This window comes from Lissotriton vulgaris, chromosome 1_1, assembly GCF_964263255.1.
Source record: "Lissotriton vulgaris chromosome 1_1, aLisVul1.2, whole genome shotgun sequence".
In the NCBI taxonomy this organism is placed as follows: domain Eukaryota; kingdom Metazoa; phylum Chordata; class Amphibia; order Caudata; family Salamandridae; genus Lissotriton; species Lissotriton vulgaris.
Window position 1 is genome coordinate 2,118,364,962 of NC_141685.1, and position 24,882 is coordinate 2,118,389,843.

At 45.0% G+C, this 24,882-nt stretch overlaps 1 protein-coding gene across 9 annotated transcripts in view; it reads left to right on the forward strand.

The window, feature by feature from the left end:
• The window catches only part of LOC147751685 (dihydrofolate reductase-like), a 402,971-nt gene that overhangs the window by 215,422 nt on the left and 162,667 nt on the right, over nt 1-24,882 (forward strand). For all 9 annotated transcript variants that reach the window (XM_086921705.1, XM_086921631.1, XM_086921679.1 and 6 more), the window contains one exon: nt 2,439-2,488. In XM_086921705.1, coding sequence (XP_086777831.1) covers nt 2,439-2,488 — 50 coding nt within the window. The remainder of the gene's footprint in view (nt 1-2,438; nt 2,489-24,882) is intronic.

Here is a 24,882-nt window from a genome sequence, read left to right on the forward strand (position 1 = left end):
TTTATTTATTAAGTAGGAAAATTGTTAAAAGTTTTGTGCAGAATTAATGTAAATTAATTTAATTATTTGATCAACAAATATTTGCATTACATTTTAAATGTACAAAAGGTTAATAACATGTCTTATAATAAACAAATAATTGTTTTATTTATTATAGTAAAATAAACGTATATTGTGTAAAAGATAAAAAAAAGCTAATTTAATTTTCTTTTGGGCTTTTATTTGAAAAACCTGTCTTCATTATTTTCTATAGGAGGACTTGCAGTACCAGTGGTTGGCCGTGTGTGGTGCTAGAATTACTCCACCTCTAAGCTGGACTGCATTTACTTCCGTTGGCTGTAGTAACTTCAGAAGTGCAGTTTGGGAATACTAATGGGTTTAATCTATAGTGATTGGGTGCATGTCCCTCCCTAAACCCCTTTCTAACTCCATCCTAATTCCTCTTTACTCATCTCTTTCTTTTAGCCCCTCCTCTTTAGTAGTAAGTATTCCCCATTTTCCAGCCAGTCCCCTGTGTTTCTTCCTCATTTACTAATAAAGCTTATAGTTACATGTGCAGAGATCTCAGTTAGGCCGATATCTCTGCACATAAAAAAAAAATAGAGGTGGAGGCATACACCTTCGCATGTAGGTTTGTGAATAGAATTTTACATTATTAGTATTACTATTGTATTACTATCAAGCATACTAAAAGTGCAGTTTGTGAATAGGTCCCATGTATATTTACCTTTGCAAATGGGTTCCTATTTGTTTTAATTATAATCTCTGTGGATGTTATATCAAACATACAATGGGAGAGTATGCCAGTGGCTCAGTTAAATGATGTGATTTTACACATGTACACCCGCAATATGCACAGGTCGATATGAAATGTGCCCAACTGCCTCTATTTGTGTTGTAGTGAAGTTAAAAACCCATGTGAGAGGTGGAGGTATTATCCAGATAAGGATCAGCCTTTTACTGGTCTTGGTCTTAGTACATTTCTAAGGGGCTGGAAGATCTTCCCAGGACATTGAGGTTCGATAGGCAATTATATGCTGCTCTTCCTCTGAGAGGATCACTATTTATTGTCTGCATTGTCAGATGCTCATTATTACAATATGCTGACCACACCAGCGTTTCTAAAAAAAAACCTTGCATTGAAGTGCATCTATCCTGTAAATTTTGTACTTTCACGCTAATTGATTTCATTCTACTAGAATCCCTTTTCTGCCTAACAATTAGAACAAGAACCCATTGCAGATCCTTACTTCAGTTAAATATTGGGTTCTTTAACAACAATGTTGATCTGAAACCATATGAAACTTGAAATAAGTGACCTCCACAGAGCGGCAGTTCGTTGTGGCTTAACACGAGTCTTCCATTATTTTTGTAACATTGCAACTTGAGGTATGATAACAATGTAGATCACAAATGGAAAATTGTGGTGGTCCCTTCTTTTGATAAAGCTGTACTTGGGTAGAAAACAATTATTGGGAAGAAGCGGTTATGAGTGCATGGGAAAGGAGAGTGGCAGATGTTGTGTGACCATCCTCATTTTGTCAATCAAGTTGCTTGTGTCGCTCTCAGGGTCCTCCCCAAAGCACAAATGGATGATCCTTTTATTGGAATGCGTCATGCTTGGGTGGGCGACAATGGGTGGGGGGGCAGATCCTTAGTGACACAATAGTGCTTGTGAGAATAGAGAGTGACAGATGTTTTATTACTAACCTCCTTTTGTCAGTTAATTGGCTTACATCATTCAAATGCAGAGCTCAAATTAATGATTGTGGTGTACCCTTTCTTGGAACCAGACATATTTCGGTGGGAGAAGATGGTTTGGAAGGACTGGTCACGAGTGTCAGAAAATAGATCTTGGGAATGAAGAGTGGCAGAGGGTGTATAACCACCTCCCTTTTGTTAGGCGGTTTGTGCCGCTCGCAGGTACCTACCTGGCAGGGCTCAAAAAATCCAAAAAAGTGTACTAGTCCTGCAGGACTAGTACCTTAAAAAATGTCCTCGACCTTACTGCAACCTACTTGACCTCCGTCTCTGAAAGCGGAGCAAATGTGACAAGATTACAAGATTTAAAGGCATCTTTATTGCTCATTAACTTTGTGAGCAATAAAAATGCCTTTAAATCTTGTTATCTTGTCACATTTGTTCCATTTTCACAGACTGAGGACAAAAGTTAATTTTGTTTTCCTACTCGTCAGAAAGGGCGAGTAGGACCTAAAAACAGCTTGACCTTGTTAAATTTAGCTCGACTATGCGAGCGGTCAAGTGGAATTTTCGAGCCCTGCCTGGTATACAGTGGTGAAGTTGTCTATATTCACATGTATTTTAGAAATTTTGCCATTAATATGTATTAGTGGTGCATATTATTTGATGCCATTCTACCTGCACCCATGACATCTCCATATTATGGATGAATAACAAAAGTACATTTATTTCTGCAGGAATGAATTTAAATACTTTTTGGACAAAATTACTTCTGTGTCAGATCCTGGTAAGTCAAATTCGTTTGCACTTGATTGTAATACTTTGACAAGGATAAAAGTTTTTCTGTTTTTGTTGTTTAACATTAACGACGGATAGACACAGTGACGAAAGAGACATTGTGTATTATGTATCCGATTTACAACACTTAAGGAAATCAGGTATAAAATAACTTATACTTGGTAAAACTACCTCTATCATATCTATTCACTGCTTCCTAATGGGAGAGCCACCGGGGCGTATTTACACAGCTTCGTAGGTACAACTTTTGCCGCCCGGGTTGTTCCCTGAGTTTGCAGCCCAGTGACAGCCAGTGTAGTTAAGAGGGGGTGGGGGGTTAGTTCACAGACAGATCACTTCTTCTCAGAGAGGGGGGTAGTAGTTGACAGACAACTGTTTCTCAACAAAAATAATATTTGACTTCCGCCGCCCTGAAAAAGATTGCCGCCCGGGGCAAACGTCCACCCCACGTTTCCCCCAGTTATGCCACTGTATTTACAAGCACCTTGCATCACCGAAGTATCACTTTTAATATGGGAAAAAGTGACATACCAGCACCACTAGGTGCTTGTATATAAGACTCCCAATCTCAGCCTTCTAAGGAATGACGAGCTCTGCAGTATTCCTTGATTGTGCAGGGGTGCAATGGCACTTCAACAGAGCACAAGAACATACGTTCACATTGATATAAGTGAAAGGTGCAAATTTAAAATTGGGTTAGTGATAATATTAGTAAAGAAACCTGACCCTCTACTAAAATGAGGGGATGTGCTCTTTTGATTCAAAATACCTTTGCTTTCTGGTTGAGGGAAGAAACTTAACAAGAATTGCCAAAGCCAATAAGTATGGCCCTGGCAAGTTGGTTTGATGTTTATTATTTTTATTCCAAACATATGCCACGTAAGGAAATATAACAGAACACTGCTCCTTACACATGCTGTCATATGTTTGCAATAACAAAATTACCTAAACAAATTGCCCATCCTGTATAACTTTAACAGAACAATATGGGTGCTTCCTAGTAAGCAAGTGCATTAAGAATAGGTATATAAATCCTTCATTATTTAAATGCACATCAAAAATAACATGTGATTTCATTGGTGCACGGCTTACAAATACTGTAACCTGAAGGCATAGTTTAAACACACAAAGAGAAGAAAAGGAATAAAATTAAGGCTATAGCATGGAAAAGCAAGAATAATGGCAAGATAGTAATGCCCAATTAAACTTAGGGCTGAATAACTATGTCGGACAGACCTGAGTCAGTCCGACATCGTTTGGGTACTGGGATCAACAGACCGATCTCCTGTCAGCGATGCCAACTCAGCAAGTTGGATGTGACCGAACACTGTTCGGTCACACTCCTATTTACAATTGGAGTGCCCCCGCCTCCCTAAAAATATATTTTTAAAAAAGGAGGCCATGCCCCAGAGGATGGGATCCCCTCAGGAGTGGGCCCCGCGGCCCCTCCCATTTTTTTAAAGTTCAGGCCCTGGGGGATGGGGTCCCCAGGGCCCAAAACTACTAAAAGACAGGGGGCTACACAGCCCCCCTTCTAAATATATATATAAAAAAGCCTGCATCTCGCCGGAGGCCCTGCCCCCTCCCTCCGGCACTCTGCAAACGTGCCCCCTGGCACGTTCTAAGTTGGGGAATTAGGTCCCCTTGAATACTGAGGGTCCCTGGGGGCCGACTAGCTCACCAGGTACCTCCAGTAAGTGCCCAACAGCTGGATTACAGAGAGGTGGTCCGAGGCCACGCCCATCTTTACACCACTCTGCAAACTCGCCTCTTGTCGCACTGCTGGTGGGGCGATGAGGTCCTCTTGTGGTCTGAGGACCTCAGGACACAAGAGGACCTCATCCATTGAGCAGCAGTGCGCCAGGGGCCGCGTTTGCAGAGTGATGTAAAAAGGGGGCGTGACCTCGGAGCACTCAGCAATCCAGCTGTGTGGGGCTTACTGGAGGTACCTGGTGGGCTAGTTGGCCGCCAGGGAACCTCATGAACAAATGGGACTTCATCCCCCAACGAAGAGTGCACCAGGAGACATGTTTGCAGAGTGGTGGAGAAAGGGGGCGTGGCCTAGGGCCACCTTTCAGCAGTCCCACTGTGTGGGGCTTATTGGAGGTAAGAGGTAGGCCAGTTGGCCCCTAAGGACCCCCAGCAGTGATGGGGACTTCAATCCTCATTGCAGAGTGCACCACGTAGTGCGTTTGCGGAGTGGTGGGCAAAGGTGGCGTGGCCTGTTATGAGAATTTAGCAATCCTGCTGCGTGGTACTTACTGGAGGTAATAGGAGGGGTAGCTGGCCCCATGGATGTCCTTAGGGGCCAAGTGCCCCTCTTGTTGCCTCCAGTAAGTCCCACACAGTAGTATTGCTAAGACGTCTTTGAGGCCATGCTCCCTTTCTCTACCTCTCTGCAAACGCATTTCCTGGCAGACTACGGTATGGGGGATGTAGTCCACTTTTCTCCTGAGGGACTTTGAGGGCCAAGAAGCCCTTCTGGTACCTCCTGTAAGTCCTATGCTGGTTAATTCTTGAGCGCTGGTCGGAGGCCCTGCACCCTTTCTCTGCCACATTGCAAATGCGACTACTAGTTAAAGTAGCATGATTCTGCATCTCTGACTTGGAGGTAGTTTTAATCCCCATGACCTATTTTATACTAGGGCCTTACAGGGGAGGTCATGCCCATCACAGGGGTACCCCAACCCATAGTGTACCCTAGTGTATGTAGGTGTTTTCACTGTATTCTTAGTGTCTTTTAGCATAGCACTGGCTCTAGGCCTGGTTAGTCAGAGTCAGTTACCACCAGTACCCTTCAGCAAAAAGTTGGGGGCACAGGATGACTTTGCAACAAGACCTCTTTCAGCACTCTGTTGGTTCTTTCTGACTATATTTTCCTTCTTTCTGCACATTTATTTGTCTTTCTGAACTTCTGCTGCCTCTTTCTGCATTTCTCTTGCGTGTTTCTGTGCCTTTCTTCACATGTCCTGCCTCTGTAGGGATAGTTAGAAATTAGCTTTTAAAGAACCTTCGAAATTCACTGAAAAAAACATAGGTTTCAAGGACGTTATAGTTAAAAATTAGCATTTAAAAAACCTTTGAAATTCACTGAGAAAACCATAGGTTTCAGGACAATTATAGTTAGTAATTAGCATTTAAAAAACCTTAGAAATTCACTGAAAAAAACATAGATTTCAGCCACGTTATAGTTAGAAATTAGCATTTAAAACACAGTTGAAATTGACTGGAAAAACCATACGTTTCAGGGACATTATAGTTAGTTGGACATTCCACTCATACAAAACCAGTGAAATTCAGCCGTTATAGTTAGTTCAGCTAACTATAACTCACGCCCCCGCAATGCACTGCTGATGACATCACATATTACATCATTCTTGACATGGTCAGTGACATCACTGATGACATCACTGATGACATCTCAAATGAAAAAAAACCAAAGGTTAAAGTATTGTTATAATTAAATGTTCATGTCAGTGACATTACGTTTTGAACTAAGAAAAAACACAGTAACTCATACGTTATAGTTAACTTCCACCCCACTATGCACTGCATATTACCTCACTGTTGACATTTTCTATGACATCACTGATGACGACTAGAAAGAAATCATTGATGACATCACTGATTACATCATTCAAACCTCTTTTGCACCCATTGCTCTATAAACTATGTCAATGTCAATGTCCGATATTCCTGTAAACAAAAAGACTGTAATAAAGACAACAACCTGAAAACCGAAAGCAGAAATTACTGAGGGAAAAGCCAGGCTTGCAGCTTTTTACGAAAGCATCTGTGGTCAACTATGGACGAGAGGTGTGATGGTAGGTTATTCCATAGCATGGTGGCAAGAAAAGAGAATGAACGGCCACCATTACGCGAGGTTCAAATGCGAGTTGAACAAGGTATGATTTAGTACCAGACCTTAAGGACCTTCCTGGTATATACCATTGACGTTTTTTTGATAGGTGGTGTGGGCCAGTGTCATACATTATCTTGTGTGTGAAACTTAAGATTTTAAAATGGCCTCTTTGTCGCACCGGAAGCCAGTGGAGGGTTTTAAGATTAGGGGGAAGGGGGATCTAGGGGGAAGATTAAGAATAAGTCTGGCAGTGGTATTTTGAAGTATCTGGAGCTTGGAAAGCAAGTCTTCATTTACAGCCATAAACAGAGCGTTTCCATAATCAAGACGGCTCATCACAAGATCTTGCACCAATGGTTTCCTCGCTTCAATGGGTAGCCACTTAAAGATTTTGTGGAGGTTCCGCATAATTCTGTAGCAGACCCCTGAAAGCTGATTAACATTGGTTTTTATAGACAGAGAACTGTCGATGGCGATTCCCAGGTTACGCACTGCTGACTTAGGAGAGGGACATGTACCCAATTCCGAAGGCCACCGATCTTGCGTCCAGAGTTCCTCAGCTCTCCCAAACAAGATGATTTCAGTCTTGCTGCCATTTAATTGTAACTTGTTTGTACTCATCCAGTTTTTTATGTGGATCATGCAGCTCTTGAAACGATAATGCGTGCCGACGTGATCTGAACCACGGCTGACAAGCAGTTGTGTGTCATCAGCATACGACACAGTCTCAAAGCGGTATGATCTGATGATACCAGCAAGAGATGTTAGATATAGATTGAACAACATGGGGCTGCAAATGGAGCCCTGTGGGACCCCAACTGTAACTGGATGACTACATGAGAATATTGAATCAACGAGAATAGTAGTAGAACGGTCCGCCAGATAACTCTCAAACCAGTCTAAGGCCGTCCCTTGATACCTACCCCCTACAGTCGATGTTTCATTATACTGTGGGAGATGGTATCGAAGGCAGCAGACAGATCCAGGAGAACCAGGATTGCTGATTCTCTCTTTTCCAGTGTGAGCCTGATGTTGTCAATAATCTCATATACAATACAAACTAGTATGGCATTAGAGGCCTGAGAGTAAGTGAAAATAGCTCAGAATAATATGAAGCATCATAAATGCCATCACAATTACAAGTACATATAGCAAGCATAGGTTATGTGCTACATTGACCCCATACAATATACTTTACAGGTAATATAGTTCACATTAACAATCAACCACAGATATATAGAAAACTCTCATTCCAACCGGTGCTCAATCTGTATGCAACTGTTCAGAGAAAGCCAAGTTCCTCAAGATACTCAAAGTCTGTTCCAAAATGAATGTCCTACTATGGACAGCTATTTTTCTGTATCAAACCATTCACAGGTACCAAACTTACTTTGAGAAAGTTGAAATGAGTAGAAAAGTGGGTACTGTAAACAGTGTTTATTCTATGGAGAGACTTTAGCCTGTACAACACGGTTTGCAGACAGTGAAACTCTCTTGAAAAATGTACCACAGAGTATTAAAAAGTATCGCCTAGGAACAATGTCACTCTATGCAACACTTGTCAAAAAAACACTATTCACTTAAAATAACCAAGGTCTGAAGGCTTTAAAGATTATACTACTTGCAGCCTTCACACTATGGTGAAAACGTTTCAGATAGCCCACCTTCTGGAGCAAAAGAAGCACATGTTTGTAGGTTAGTACCTGTTGCACACAGGCTTGTACATTATGTACAAATTGCCATGCTAAGACAATTCTGTCTAATAACTCAAGGCTGCTTACAGTACTTAGAGTCTTCTACGCAGAATATTTGCACTGTTCTTTTCCTGCCAGAAAACATGCGTGGAACATACTTGACACAAGTTGCCAAATGTCATCTGCACAAAGAGTTACTCTTAACCCTTTCGATGCTGATGACGAGCTCAGCTCGTCATCACCCACGGGTGGCGTGTGCTGATGACGAGCTGAGCTCGTCATGTAACGCGGCTTTTAAAAAAAAGCCGCACAGCGCAAAAATCGCCGCAGCAGCGATGCGGTTAAATAAACAGATTCTAACATTAAGTTCCTCTACAAACCTATGATGCACTGGCAGCACATGCGTTTTGTAATCACTTGCGCACATTAACGGACACGGGCAGTACAAACGTAGGTAGAGAAGTAATATGGTAGTTACCCACTACTATGTAACCTATAAAATAAAGTAGCACCCTCATTAGATAATGTCATCAGTAATGGAAATGATGTCATTTGAGATGTCATCAGTGATGTAATAAACCAGTATTCAACACAATAGCATCTCAATATTACTGCATCCCAGTCCTCACTATGATGAAGATAGCTAACTACATTATGACCTAAATAAGAAACCAACTGCAAAGTAGTAGTTGCAAATCTATATGTGAGATGTGAGCCATTACAAGAGAAAAACATGCTAATAATGCAGCACTTAGAACACCAATCCCAAGCTCCAAGCATTGTCGATTCATTGAATCCAAATCATAGAGTTTCACAAAGATTGGAGGGACTGCCTAAGTTGCTGCATGAGAAATGTCCTGGATAAAGGCAACTCCAGCTTCTAGACATGAAAGGGCTATTTCACAAGTGGAGTGGTCCTGAACTATGGGGAAGATCCCTGAGATTGACAAACTAGAGATGTAACCAACTAACCCCAACAGTTAAGGGAGTATGTAGTAAAACTCACAACTCTGCTTAAAATGATCACATTTAACAAAGAGATTGTCACACAGTCTGAAATCAGCAGAGCGAGAAAGCTACATTTTGACTGCAAAGGTGATACTGAGAAAATGGAGTGATATCATCTCCAGCAAGGAGGGAGTTACAAAAAACAGAAAGGAGAACTATTTCCTGGTCAGTATGAAAAGAAGAGAACACCTTGGGTTGAAAACCCATACCTAAGCTGACAGCCAAAATGTCTGGAAAAAATCTTACTTAGTGAAATTTTATAGATAGGAATAATAAGAGCTGCTGTAATGGCCACTGCAAAGAAAAACTTAAAGGTCAGAAACATTTAAGTAACCTCCTCCAGTGGTCCAAACGGAGGCTGCTGTAAAGGTCTGATGACTAGTGGTAACAAAATAACAGCAGACCATTGAGAAATCAATGCAAAAGCAACAGTTTATGGACAGAATGCAGAACAATGTCATACATTCACCCCAGTACAGATATCTAGGCCTAAATCCATTGTTTTTTTGCACTCCACACCACGCCAGTTCAGACATGGTCATATGCAAATCAGCCTTGACCCTGTGCCTCATGGGAACAGTCCAGCCCGAACTGCCAAGCTATATCTTTCCTGGACCGGAATCAAGCATCCTAGGACCGGTTTCTGGCTATCAGCCGTCTTCAGCCAGGATAGCTTGACTCCAGTGGTGTGGAGAGCATGGGACTCACGTCTGAGCATATCCATTCCACTCGGGGTGACAAAATGTAAAAATAACAGTTGATGGACAGAATGCAGAACAATGTCATACATTGACCCCAGTACAGAGATCTGGGCCTAAATCCATCTTTTTTTGCACTCCACACCACCCCAGTTCAGACATGGCCATATGCAAATCAGTCTTGACCCTGTGCCACTTGGGGTGACCAATACAAAAACAACAGTTGATGGACAGAATGCAGAACAATGTCATACATTCCTATGGCCATGTCTGAACTGGGGTGGTTTTTTGTCACCCCGAGTGGGATGGGTATGCTCAGACGTGAGTCCCATGCTCTCCACACCACTGGAGTCAAGCTATCCTGGCTGAAGACGGCTGATAGCCAGAAACCGGTCCTAGGGTGCTTGATTTCGGTCCAGAACAGACATGGGTTGGCAGTTTGAGGTGGACTGTTCCCATGAGGCACAGGGTCAAGGCTGATTTGCATATGGCCATGTCTGAACTGGGGTGGTGTGGAGTGCAAAAAAACGATGGATTTAGGCCCGGATCTCTGTACTGGGGTGACTGTATGACATTGTTCTGTATTCTGTCCATCAACTGTTGTTTTGCATTTTGTCACCCCGAGTCGGATGGGTATGCTCAGACGTGAGTCACATGCTCTCCACACCACTGGAGTCAAGCTATCCTGGCTGAAGACGGCTGATAGCCAGAAACTGGTCCTAGGATTCTTGATTCCAGTCCAGGAAAGACATGGCTTGGCAGTTAGGGCTGGACTGTTCCCATGAGGCACAGGGTCAAGGCTGATTTGCATATGGCCATGTCTGAACTGGGGTGGTGTGGAGTGCAAAAAAACGATGGATTTAGGCCCAGATCTCTGTACTGGGGTGAATGTATGGCATTGTTCTGCATTCTGTCCATCAACTCTTGTTTTGCATTTTGTCACCCCGAGTGGGATGGGTATGCTCAGATGTGAGTCCCATGCTCTCCACAGCACTGGAGTCAAGCTATCCTTTTCTGAAGACGGCTGATAGCCAGAAACCGGACTAGGATGCTTGATTCGGGTCCAGGAAAGACATGGCTTGGCATTTCGGGCTGGACTATTCCCATGATGCAGAGGTCTAGCCCGGGACCAGGTTTCAATTCCCCGCCTCGGCGGGCCTTGGGCCCAAAATTCCACGGACCTGATAATTCTCGCCTCGGTGCCTATTCTAATCATGTAGTCCCACTCTGCAACTCTGGGCAATAGCTTGCTTAATCTCCACAACGGCCCCCACAACGCTAAGGATGCCTGGCCTCCACCTTGGGGGTGCCCAGGAGTGGATGCCTCACAGGGAAAGCCAGGATGGGTTCCACAGCGGTATTAGTACAAGCGCCTTGAGACCCTTGCGGCTGAGTAGTGCGCTATACAAGTATCAATTTACATTTTACTGTTGTTTTGCTTTTTGTCACCCCAAGTGGGATGGGTATGCTCAGACGTGAGTCCCATGCTCTCCACACCACTGGAGTCAAGCTATCCTGCTGAAGACTGCTGATAGCCAGAAACTGGTCCTAGGATGCTTGATTCCGGTTCAGGAAAGACATGGCTTGGCAGTTCTGGCTGGACTGTTCCCATGAGGCACAGGGTCAAGGCTGATTTGCATATGGCCATGTCTGAACTGGGGTGGTGTGGAGTGCAAAAAAAACGATGGATTTCTGCATTCTGTCCATCAATTGTTGTTTTGCATTTTGTCACCCCGAGTGGGATGGGTATGCTCAGACGTGAGTCCCATGCTCTCCACACCACTGGAGTCAAGCTATCCTGGCTGAAGACGGTTGATGGCCAGAAACCGGTCCTAGGATGCTTGATTCCGGTCCAGGAAAGACATGGCTTGGCATTTCGGGCTGGACTGTTCCCATGAGGCACAGGGTCAAGGCTGATTTGCATATGGCCATGTCTGAACTGGGGTGGTGTGGAGTGCAAAAAAATGATGGATTTAGGCCCAGATCTCTGTACTGGGGTGAATGTATGACATTGTTCTGCATTCTGTCCATCAACTGTTGTTTTGCATTGAGAAATCAATGCACCTATTCTACAAACTTTGAGGCTACGGGCACTTGGAGAGGTAACAAGGAAGTTGTGTTTTTCAAGACTAGCAGAGAGATCCATTATTGGAGCACTAAACATCTCACAACTCCGTTGAAAAACCTATTAAGACATCATGAGACGGGGTACAAAACCTTGCTTAGGCAATCTGCTTTCACATAGTGAAGTCCCTGAAAACCAGAAGTATATGGGATTAGCAAATGTTCTTCAGCCCAAGAGTGATTTGGACAGCTGAGTGAATTTGAGAGGCCAAATTTGTTCTTGACTGCTTAAGTCATTATTGGCTACTGTATTGTCAGAATCAGAACTGACTGACCTACTTTCGCAGGGACAGATAGAGATGAGATCTCTGAATTACCGCTAGCTCCTTCCAGCTGGAGGGGTGATCCATAGCTGCCTGAAGTACTTTCCCCTAAGCCAAATGGGACTTCCTGGTAGCACCGCATACTATCTTAATGGCATGTGTAGTGATTATCACAGGTTGAGAGTGGTATAGAGGAACATTTTTCTTTAGATTTGCATGGGTCAACCACCACTGAAGACTATCTGATCGAAGGAGATATTGTAATTGCTAATTTGTAATTGTGGGAGAAAAGAGGCAAAAACCTGAGCCTATGTCTGACCAAAGGATATATGTGACAAGCCTAGGTTTTCATGACTACACAGGAAGCCTACTGTCCAAAACAAGATGTCACCCAATAGTTATTGCCAAGAGCATCATGCCAATAAAATCGGTTCTTCAGCTAAGTGATTACATACTTCAACTCCTAGACAATCCCTGTCAGGAATACTGTACCTGGCTAGGCGACTGGGTAACCAAAGTATAAACTTTCCTGCTCTTGACTCTGAAAGATTAATAAACAGCAATGAGGTCTTGGACCTGGATGCAATGAAATCCAGATGTTATGAAGGACTAAAATGAGACTTCCTGATGTTGATTAAAAAACTGCAGCCTACCAGGAGCTAACAAACATTGATTGTGTCCTTAAACACCCCTGCTGCGGATGGACAATGAGTTAGCTAGTTGTCTAGGTATGGGGTTAGCATGATCTAGCAATAGGGAAGGAGAAAGCCCATTTGTGTATGTTCTTGGGGCTGAAGTTGATAATGAAGACCCCAGACAAAAAAGTGTAGAAATTGCTGATAACTCAAATGTATTGGAACTCAAAGATATGCCACTTGAAGATCCGTGGATGTCATCCATTCCCCTAGGATATCAAGGGAGCAATCTTTGCAAAATCTACATCTTCAGATCTATCTTTTTAGGAACTATTCAGCTTCTTGAGATTGAGCATCAATCAGCAATCTTCTCAAAGCTTTTCACCCGGAAATACTGAAGAATAAACTTGCGTTCCCTGTTTGCTCAAAGACACCAATACAATGGCTGTTTTGTCTACTGAATCTGAAATTCCTTGTAACAGGGCGTGCTGATGGTCCTGAACCCTGGGCTAATGTTGAAACAACATGGACATCTGGAGGTATCGCGAAAAAAGTCCTGACAACAGACCTATTGAACCACTTCCAAAACGCAAATATTTGTGATGGAATCCTTTTTGTGACACCTCTGTATCCTACTATGAGTTTTTGTTTGCTTGGCACAGCTCTGTGAGCCCCAATATACCCTATAAGATTTAGGTGTACTGAGATTCTTGAATAAGTGGTTAAAAAATGGTATTAATAGTGAGTAATCATAGTTCCTATAACTCCAAACAGTTCACTTATTTGTTGGAGGAAGGTGTTAATTAAACAATCCCAGTGCCTCTTGAGACTTTCTCTCTTCATCACGGGAATATTTGACCTTGGGTTCTGTGGAGAAAAAATAAAAGAAAACATGCTGAAAATGACAGCACATATTTAAATGATAGTAATGCTAGCCATGTGTTAGTGAAAACAAGGGACCACGCCAACTGTAACTCTTATAAGCACCAAACATAAAAATTAATCATATAACTGAACTCGCATCTTTTAATAGCATGAAGCAGTCTATGTATGAGAATGTCACGCAGTGCAGCGCAGCAAGTCACCTAGCTGAGCAGCACTGCATGACAGGGAAACCGCAGTAATGTGCTGTATTTAAGGCAATACAGGACATTCCTGCCTTCCCCCCTGCACTAGCACCCTTTTGATAGCCTTGCTCCAACGCAGGCACCCTTGCACAGGTGCCTGTGTTGCATGCAGTATTGTTTTTGTGCAGGAAGGCTTACCTTCCTGCACAAAAACTATCATGAGAGGCATATTCCTTAGAATGCAGTACACATAGAAAGCAAAAGTAACACAGAGAAATAAAGATATTTCTCCGTGTTACGCCACACCTGAAAAGGTGCATCTCTTTAGCGCATTTTTAGGTCTTCCCGTTCTGGTAAATCTGGAAATGTGCAGAAACCATGGGAGTAGCGTGGGAACCCCGCTTCAACGCCCACAGAATATCTTCCCAGGGCAGAGTAAGGCAGCGCAGTGATTTGCGCTGCATTGCCTTAATCCAGATTTATGGAGCCACAGAAAGTGGCCTTGTGGCTTCATAATAGAACACAGGTAAGGTATGCAAACCAGCTCCTAAACACACCCCTTGGTGTCCTACAAAAAGACCTAAAATCCAAGAAGTTTGTGCCTGCATACAGTTGCTTGACAACCACAATGTTCCAAGAGCATGCCACATTGTGAGGAAATGGGGTGTATTATATTGTGTGGTTGTGCAACTGCCCCATGATATACACTTACCAACCACTTTAGGGCCCTTCGGTTTCGTTTCTTAAACCTTCAGCTCAACCCTAGGTAGGTGTTGCTCTGAGCAGCATGGTTTACACACATTCATTAGAAATGGGTTCATGAGTCCACAAGCTCTGAGTGAGGCCTGTACAAACTTACCAATGGCGATACCTGATATCTGTGCAAATATTCTCTGTGTATTCCTCCGCCTGTGCAAGTTGAGAGGTTGCAAGGCTGCTCTAGGCAGCAGGCACATTTGCTCTTTGTGGTACCAGTAGGTCTGCCTGTCTCATCCTCCAATAGAATGGGTAATTGAGACTGACAGGCAGCGTGGGGTGGCTGGTTGTCAAAAAGAGTACACTCCAAGTACACCTGCTGGAAATGCAGGCATCCGGGTGGCATGCAACAGCAAGCAGCATGGGAAGGAATCCAAGAAAGGCGGAGAATTCTCTTTTATATGTAGTGGTCATTCACCGGAGATTGCAAGCAGGTGTCTGGAACCGGAAGTGAGATCAGATGGCCTGGGAGAAGGGCTGCTATGTTGCTTACCCAAAAGTTTTTTTTCCATGCCACCCTTGTGAATCTTTTTTAAGGCAATTCAATGGGTATCCTCTTTGTAAAAATGTTTAGGGTTTGTTGATTTTCTCATGTTTAAATTGTTTATCTTGGAAGTAAAGTAACTCTTTTGATTCTTGTTAGTTGGCAATATAGAAGATTTCCTTTCAGTTTCCATGGATGAAAAATGTGATAATATAGCACATTATTCCTACCAACTGGTTTGGTCTACAGCTCTGTTTTCCAGTCCTCATATCGTTTCTTGATTCTTACATCTAAGAAATAAAATAAGCAAGCATGCAACATTTCAATAACCAAAGAGTGCACTGTTCACAATGAGGAGGCTGTGATCACTGCATATTTGAGATGGAATCTGCCATAGTCGGATAAAAGAGTGAAAGATGACTTCCTACTGGGCCATCAAGCTAGGGCCGGGGGGAGAGTCGAGGGTTGGGCTAGTCAGGAAAAAAATTGTGATACCGGAAATGGTAGGAGCAAGCCTTTTGTACCCCCTCTACTTTTCTACTTTCCAGTGTCTTGAGAATATTTGGTGTCATGCTGGAATCATTGTGGTCATAGAAAAAGCTGAAGCTTTCAGACAGAGAAACACTTTGCCAGGTAATTCCTGCCAAAAACCTGCAACGCTCTTTTCCTGCTTGAGCAGTGGTGCAGCGCAGCTCCAAACATTCTTCATAAACCATCACCTTAACCCACGGAGCTATTCACTATTTTCTCACAACTGGGCCCATAACTCTTACCTTTTATTCACTCACACATTTATTCTACTCCGAGGATTCAGTGAAGACCTAAAAAGAGAGCTGCGATGCTATAGCGGGTTGCCTAAACTTAAAATGTATACATTATTTACAGCTGCAGTTTTATTTTAATACCATGTTTTTTTTCTAAAAGAAGGATGTAAAACACCCCACTATTCCTTTCTTTTATGGATCAGCTAGTAAAAGTTAACTGAGGACAACAAGACCTGCTAATTCTCCATTTATTTAATTTTTATTTAGAGATTAAATCTCCTAGCATGATCTCTACTTTTTTAATTGAAAGAAATAATTCAGTTATGCATTAATAATCCTGAAAGAAAGGTTAGATTCATAACATTTATTTATAAGCGTGACAATTTAGGAAAATAAGAAAACACATATTACCCAAATGTAGAAACGCAGACATCAGCACAAAAACAAAATAGTTCCCAAAGAAACACCTCTCTATCTCTCTCAAGTCCCTGCCCCATAAGAAAAATTGCGCAGACCGATAGCATCTTGGGGTGCAAAGATCAGGTCGAAAAGCAAGCTATTTTCATAGTCCCAAATGTCCTCTTTTATACCCCTTTTCACTACCTTATCTGTCTAAATTCGTAACTCTTATGTCCTAAAATGTCCATGATTGGTCAATTTAGAGTTGGATGAGCATCACCTCATCGCTTTACTGTTCAATTTATGCGGAGTCATCATTATGACACAAGAAATAGAGGTGCTATTGTTCGAACTTTATTTCCTTTGAAGTGTCCTTTACATTGTTATTCGGTGTTCCATTCCTACGAGTTAACTTGCTGACTTCAACAAACTTGGCATGTGCCCCATGAGGCAGGCCACGCTGTCCTTGAGCCATACTGCTCAGGCACAGGCAGCTCGCATCACCAGTTGGCGCATGCGTGCTACGACCGCCACCTCGGAATTGGAGTCAGCTTCAATTTAGTTTGCTCACATAGGCCTCAATTTAGGAACTATTACAGACACAATCAAACAACAGGAGAGTAAGGGTATGTGTTCACTCTCTTACCCCTAATATTAGTATTAATAAAGAGTGAAACAACGCTAAGACGCCTCAAAGGAGCATCTGAGGGACAGACTGAAAACTTGGTGAAGAAAACACACAAAATTGTTTTAAGAACCCTCACTCACCAGCCTAGTGGTGACGTGCTTCATCATCGGGTTCCCACTGGAAGGACCTAGCGTCCTTCCAGTGTGCTACAACACCTGATTACAGCGGAGCTGGTTCTTGTGTGTGTTGAAGTGGTGAAAATAACCCAATTGTGCTAAGTGAGTGCAAAAAAAGGAGGAGTTAAAAAATGCATAGTTGTGACTGTCAACTATTTTATTAATAGTCCAACCAGCACTAGTTAAACACAGGTGATAAGTGGACTCATAGGATTGGTCTCATTAATTAGAGACCCCTAGTCCTCAATGAATTTAATCAAATTTGGTCGACATGTTTCTGCTTAAAGAGCCCGAGTCGCTCAGTATTCTTCAGGACCAGTGGTGTGATCCTCTGGCGGTATGTACGCGCTAAGGTGCACCCGACCGTGAGGATATTAGTGTGAAAAAAGTAAAATTTTTACATATACTCACGGCTATCGCCGTTTAGGCACATTCAGCTGTTTGCTGGGGCCAGTTACAAAAGGCGTTTGTCACCGCGCTGCATGGGATTGGAGATGTTTTACGGGAATACTGACCCAGCACACATCGGTCCCATGGCTCCTGGGAGGGGATTACAACTGCGCCTTAGATGTTAACTTGGACAGATCTCACCCTCCATCTGCACACTCGTCATCACACAGACAAACAGAACATTTTAGGCAAAGGGTGGAACATTAGGCACTCGTAGATGCTTGGAGGGCACAGAACCCAACCATACGGATATATTCCTTTTATTCTATCCCTCACAACCTTCGAGTAAGACTAAATAGATTTCTGTGTTCCCAAACTCTCCTCCCCAAAGTACAATACATAGCCTACCTGGGCAGAGTGGTCTCAGATCATGACGCACACGTCATTACTCTAAGATGGAAACCACCTCAGCCCCCCATACCGACATGGAAGCTGCCACGTGAGTACCTTACTGACCAGGCATTCCACCAAACACACGCGGATCACATACAAGAATACTCCACGCTGAAAACCGGCATGGCATCCTCCATATTAGTAGAATGGGACGCATTCAAAGTCAAAGCCAGTGGACATTGCATCCAACAAATAGTGGGGGTACGGAAAACATTGGAGAAAGCAATATTGATAGCAGAATCACGACTGGCAGAGCTATCGAAAGATAGCGATTAAGGGATAGCCACCCCACCACAAGTTGCACATGCTAAAACTAAACGCTGAAACCCTGTGCGATCTCCGTAAATACAACTTTAGAACCTATGCCACCAAGGTACACAGGGAGTGTAACAGGAACGGGACGCTGTTAGCTTGGTTAGGTAAGCAGGACACGGAGGCAAAACCAATTACAGAACTCAAAGACAAAGAGGGAAACCCTAGGCACTCTCAGATAGACATATTACGGGTGTTCCAGGGCTTTTACTCTGAAACTTACAGATCCCCTGCACCAATGCCGCACCAAGAACTGACTCAATTCCTTTGCCCATCAATCATGCTCAAAAAAGAACTAGACACAAAAATGAAACCCCCGGACATAACATGTGCAATTAGAACACTGGCTCACAACAAGGCCCCTGGAATGGATAGGTTCCCTCTAGAGTATGATAGCACCTTTGCAACTCAGTTGGCACCCCGGTTGGCGGGCATGCTCGAAGACGCGCTGACCAGGGGTGAGCTCCCGCGCACGCTTCGTGAGTCGATCTTAGTGTCATTCCCGAAGCCACAGAGAGACCCGACATCCCCTGCGTCATACAGACCAATTGCTCTGCTGAACGCGGACTGCAAAATTTTAGGCAAGATACTGGTGGATCGCTATAGTCCAATCCTACCCGCACTGGTACACCCAGACCAATGTGGGTTAGTCCCAAGGCGTAACACTTCGCAGAACATGCGCAGGCTGTTTCATATCCAGGACCAGGCAAAAGGCCGGTTCCCACGGTCAGCATGCCTGATTTTGGACCTGGAAAAGGCCTTCGATATCCTTTTATGGCCGCATTTGTTTTCAGTCCTCCAGAAGGTAAATGTAGGCCCTGTTCTACAGGCGTACACGCAGCTTCTCTATAGGGGCCTTACCTCCAGAGTCAGGGGAGGCAAACTAATATCCGAGTCCTTTCCAGTAGATTGGGGGACAAGGCAGGGATGCCCTCTGTCCCCCTTTCTGTTCGCCCTGGCAGTAGAACTCTTGACGATACAACTAAAAAGAAGGGGAAGAATGGGGAATTCCAATAGCTGATTCGGTACACTGTGTATCATTATACGCAGACAACCTCCTGATTTGCGTCTGAGACGTTACCAGTGACCTTACCCCTATATGGTCAATACTGCAAGAATTTGAAGCAACCTCTGGTCTCAAAGTTAACTGGGGCAAGTCTACGATCTTTCCGCTTAGCCCTCACTTAGCGCCCCTAGACATCACAGTGGGAACCCTGACCATTACCTGGAATGCCATGGCCCCCGATATTTGGGAGTGCACCTATATCACTCTCATGCCAACCTGTATGAAGGAAAACACAGAAAGACATTAGCGGGGCTGCGAACAGCAGTCAATTTTTGGAAAACATTGACCCTGGCTCCCATTGGATGGGTAGCCATCACTAAAATGATTATGGTCCCCATTTTGTTATATAATTTCACAAACCTTCCAGTCGTACCGCCACAATCCTTCTTTAAGGAAGTAGATATATTGCTCACAGCGCTGATTTGGGGAGATGGGTGACATAGGATAGCCCTTAACACACTACAGTTGCCGACAACTGAAGGGAGCCTGGCGGCTCCATCATTTGAGGCGTACTTCCTCGCAGCACAACTCCAATGGCTATCTCATTGGGTTGCTGAGCATAGGAGAAACAGTCACTGAGGCAGGTCGCTTACCCCTTCCGGCAGTCCGGAGACTATTGATGCCAGGGACCAAACCCTCAAACACATATCCCCTGCTGGTTTCAGTAGCCCGCAGATGTATGATGCGAATAAATCACATATCTAAGGAAACCGCCCTATATTCCCTATTGTTTCCACTGGTGGGTTTCCCACGGAAGGATAAATATTATATTGCAGAGGCCCTCCAGATTTGGACGGACCAAGATATAACTGAGGTGGAATCCCTATTTGCCGAAGGACAGCTAAGGACATATGCCCAACTGACAGAACAGTACAACCTCCTGTCGGGACAATTCCTTACACATAGACAACTCTTAGATAGTGGTAGACGCTACTGGGATCTCCGCGAGGGGGAGCCCCCAACACACCCGTTCTTGCACACAATCCTTCGTATGGGCATGGGCATGGGTAGGCACCTGGTCACTTGGCACTACAAAGCGATCCAAGAGCTGGTCAATGCCCCCCTAGACGCGTTGCGACACACATTGGGAGGATGAGGTGGGTCGGGCATTCCATGATAAAGAGTGGGAAAGAGCACTGGAATACCCAAGAATAGTATCTAGGAGCGGGCGTTTCAAAAACATACAATATAATATCCTACATACGCATATCTAACTCCACACCTACTACACCGATTTTACCCCGACATGCATTTTCTTTGCCCCCGCTGCCAAGCTCCGGAGGTGGACTATAAACACATGTTCTGGGACTGCCCGGTACTTCGGCAATACTGGGATAAGATACTGCAGTCGCTCCAGGTGGCGACCAGGTTCCCAAACATATCCGCATGGGAGACATGCGCCTTGGGAGTATGTTGTCAAAAGAAAACCGATAAGTTACAGTGGCGTTTCGCATCCCTGGCCCTGCTCCTAGCGAACAGGGGAATAGCCATGCATTGGCGGGCCCCGGCGCGAACCCCAGTGGAGGCATGGGTAGGTGCTATGAAAAAATGGGGAGCTGCGAAGGAAGAGGCACTCGGAGATGAGGAAGTCAAAGGGACACGCAGACATCCTGTCTCAATGGAATGGGCACAGATGCTCTTTCAATTCATACAGGAAACAACAGCGGAAGTAACTCCTGAAGCCTCTCAATCCCAATCCCAACACTCATCTCTACCCCCACAACACAGGTACTGGACCCCCCCGGAATAACTGAGCAGCACTCATCACCAACGTAATATCTATGATAGATTAGACATACCCCTATGCAGCCCCACAGACCATCTCTCACCCCCGTCCGGCACACGTATCGACACTATATTAAGCAATCACAGCCAGTCACACTGCTGCGCACCACGACGCTTCCCCCGATCGCTTCTATCCCCCCCATACACCTGATCTCCCCCCACGGTCCACAGGTTTGTTTTCCCCCCTTGGTTTGTTTCGAAGCTAAAATCATCCGTCAGGGAATACATTACCGAATCCTGATTTAGGGATGACATACATGGGTAAAGGTGAGGGCGAAACACCAGCCCACACCCCCAGGATACAGGCCCAACAAGGCGCTGCATGACATACTACAACATGTCAGGTCAGGCTGGAGGACGACTCCCGGGCAGATGTAAGTCACTCTACCCAAGTTGTATTGATTTATGATAAGATCACTAGAAACATTGGAAAAGCTAATTGTTAACTAAATACTTGTAATTATATGTCATGACATTTCAATGATGCAACAACAACTTGTACCAGGAAATTTGAAAATCTTAATAAACAAATTTAAACAAAAAAAAACAAGAAGATATTCCTGGTGTTGGAACCTAAATATGTCAGGTCACCTAGGGTAGCCTGGCCTAGGGTAAGACACAATCACTAGAGGCACATATGTAAAGGTTGCAAACCACCCAGCAGTAAATCAACGCAATTTCACCCAAAAATGACGCTACACCAAAGTTTGGAAAAATACGAGCTTGTTTATAAAAATATCCTTTGCTCTTTTTGTCCTTAGAAATCACAGCTTAGCACTTTACAGTTTAACATGAAAATAATAATAATACTTTTCCAGTTGCTAAATGATAATGTTACTCAACATCAACAGTACATTACATTAGACTTCAAAATTGGTGAGACTCGACTTCTGTGAAGTGCTCTATACTTCTCCCCCTCAGCACCTCTAACCACCAAAAAGGTACACAACCAAAGAAAGGTTTCCGATGTATAGGATTGTTACATGTGCACCAGAAGCCTCTATGAGGTACTTATACTCCTACTTAGTTAGCAGGTACTCTCAGCACTACATTGGCAGTTGCTTCTACCCCCAGTATCTACTTTGAGTGGCTGCTCTTTCCTGGTTCTGAACTTGATGAGGTTTACTTCACTGGCTCAATAAACAGTTTCTAGCTCCCAGTCAAGGGGGGGAAAAACGAACAGAAGTACTGAATCACGTGCTTATGCACAAAGCTTAGCTTTTCCCCACACAGGACGACTTCCTTTTAAGTACCACTACTCAGTCCCTCACACTCCTTACTTCTAATAGAGACTTTAGGGTCCGAGCCTCCAGGGGGCTGAGCCGACAGGAGGGCTCCACCGAAGCTTCAATCGGCAGCAGTTGAATCCGCTACTTCCCGCCCAGCCAGCTGTTCAAACTCGGTGCTGGGGCGGGGAGGAGCGGTGATGACACTTCCCCTCTGCCCAGGAATGCCTGTGGACTCTCCGCCTATCCAGTCCCTATACCTCCGGGCTGATGCAGGCAGGGCGCGCCTCTGTTGACAGGAGCCGCTCTATACCGCGTCGTCGATTCCAACCGACTCCTCCTCTCAGAGCCCGTCGGCTCCACCGGGCATGCGCAGGGGTGCAGTGTCTCCTCACTGGAGATCCCGCTCTCCCGACGGCGCCTCCCCTTCCGCTCCTCTCACTCCGGGACTGGGGAAAATACCACAGGGCTGCTCCTGCAATGAGCAACTACCTCGCTACACCTCTCCCCTCTTCACAACACCGGTGGCCACAGCTCCGATCCTGCGCTGCTCACCATGCGCTGGCTCGCGAGCAGACCGGTTCGGCTTCACTCCGCTTCTGCTCCCTCAGTGCCTGCTCCTCTCCACAGCCAGTAATCGGCCACAGCAGGTAGGAGGTGGAACTCTGTGGGACTTTATTACTAGGGGAAACCACGACAACCAGGGGCCAGGATTCAGTTGAGGAGCTGAACAAGGGGGGGGCCACAAAGGTTAACCCTTCTCCTTCTGAGTATTGCTCGGCAAAAGTCTCCCTCAAATCTTTCCACTAGGCAACGGACTGCGCTCCACAGCGCTGCAGTCTCCTTCTCCTTTTCACACCTCCGTACTTCTAGACTAGGGGTTGGTCAGGCGCCCAGGGTCTCCAGCACTCCAAAGCAGCGGGGACAAGTCAAGTAACCCAAGGGAGGAAGGGTGATGAATCAATAGGTCATCCCTTTGACTATCCTACCCCCACCTTCAGCTACAGCCTGTCCTCCAGCTGACTCCCTCTGGTAAGACAAAATGGCTGACCAGCATTCCGCCTTTTATAGGCTGACCCTCAGAGGTCCAGAAGGGACCAGAAGGTTCTGGAATGCCCTACCCTATCCTATGGGACAGGTTCCAGGTATGGCAGTTGGGACAGTTGGTAGCCACCATTTTGTGACTCCAAGGGAATTCCTGTCAGGAAAGGCCTCTAGGCCTGAGGTGAAAAACTATGAGGGTGAAAAAGCACCTATCCCCTAGACCAACACCTTGAAAAAGCTAGTGGACACAAAAATAAATAAAGGCATGAGGGGCAAAAAGGGGACAAAATAAATAATAAATTGGAGGGATTAGGCAAAAAGTCAGACAGGTCTAACACGCGTCCCCCCCCCCAGCTGAAAATGGGGAGAACTACCCAACCCCTTAGGAGTCCTCATCACTAAGGCGGAAATACCTAGAGAGACCGTCTGCATTGGCGTGGTCAACTCCAGGTCGATGTTCCACCCGGAAGTCCATTCCCTGTAGGGAGATGGACCACCTCAACAGCTTGGGATTCTCCCCCTTCATCTGCATTAGCCAACGAAGGGGTCGGTGGTCAGTCTGAACCAGGAAGTGCGAGCCAAACAGGTATGGTCGCAGCTTCTTCAGAGCCCACACCACCGCAAAAGCTTCCCTCTCAATTGCACTCCACTTCTGTTCCCGGGGAAGCAGTCTCCTGGATAAGAAGACCACAGGCTGATCCAGGCCCTCTTCATTCAGTTGCAATAACACTGCCCCAATGCCATGTTCTGATGCATCTGTCTGGACAATGAACTCCTTGGAGAAATCTGGGGCCCTCAGGACCGGTGCTGCACACATTTCCTGCTTCAGTTTCTCAAAAGCTTGCTGACAAGCGTTCGTCCAAACTACCCGTCGAGGTTGTTTCTTAGAGGTGAGCTCTGTGAGAGGCGCTACAATAGTGCCATACCCCTTCACAAAGCGACGGTAGTAGCCTGTGAGGCCCAGGAAAGCTCGGACCTCAGTCTGTGTCTTGGGGGGTTCCCAGGCCATGATTGCCTCAATCTTTGCCTGCAGGGGCTGCACTGTCCCCCTACCCACCAAGTGTCCAAGGTACACAACCGACCCCTGTCCAATCTGGCATTTGCTGGCCTTGATTGTCAATCCAGCTTGTTTCAGGGCCTGGAGAACTGCTTGCAAATGTTGCAAATGGTCCTCCCAACTGCTACTGAAGACAGCAATGTCATCCAGGTAAGCAGCAGAGAAACTCTCCATTCCAGAGAGGACCTGATTCACCAGCCGCTGAAATGTGGCGGGGGCATTTTTGAGCCCAAAGGGCATCACGCAAAATTGGAAGTGTCCCTTAGGCGTGGAGAAGGCTGACCTTTCCTTTGCTCCATCTGTCAAGGAGATCTGCCAGTACCCTGAAGTGAGGTCAAAGGTACTTAGATATTGGGCAGCTCCTAGCCGGTCAAGTAATTCATACGCCCTAGGGATCGGATGAGCATCAGTCTTTGTAACTGAGTTCAGTCCCCGGTAATCCACACAGAACCTCAGTTCTGGTGTGGTGCCTGGTGGAGCGGCTTTTGGCAC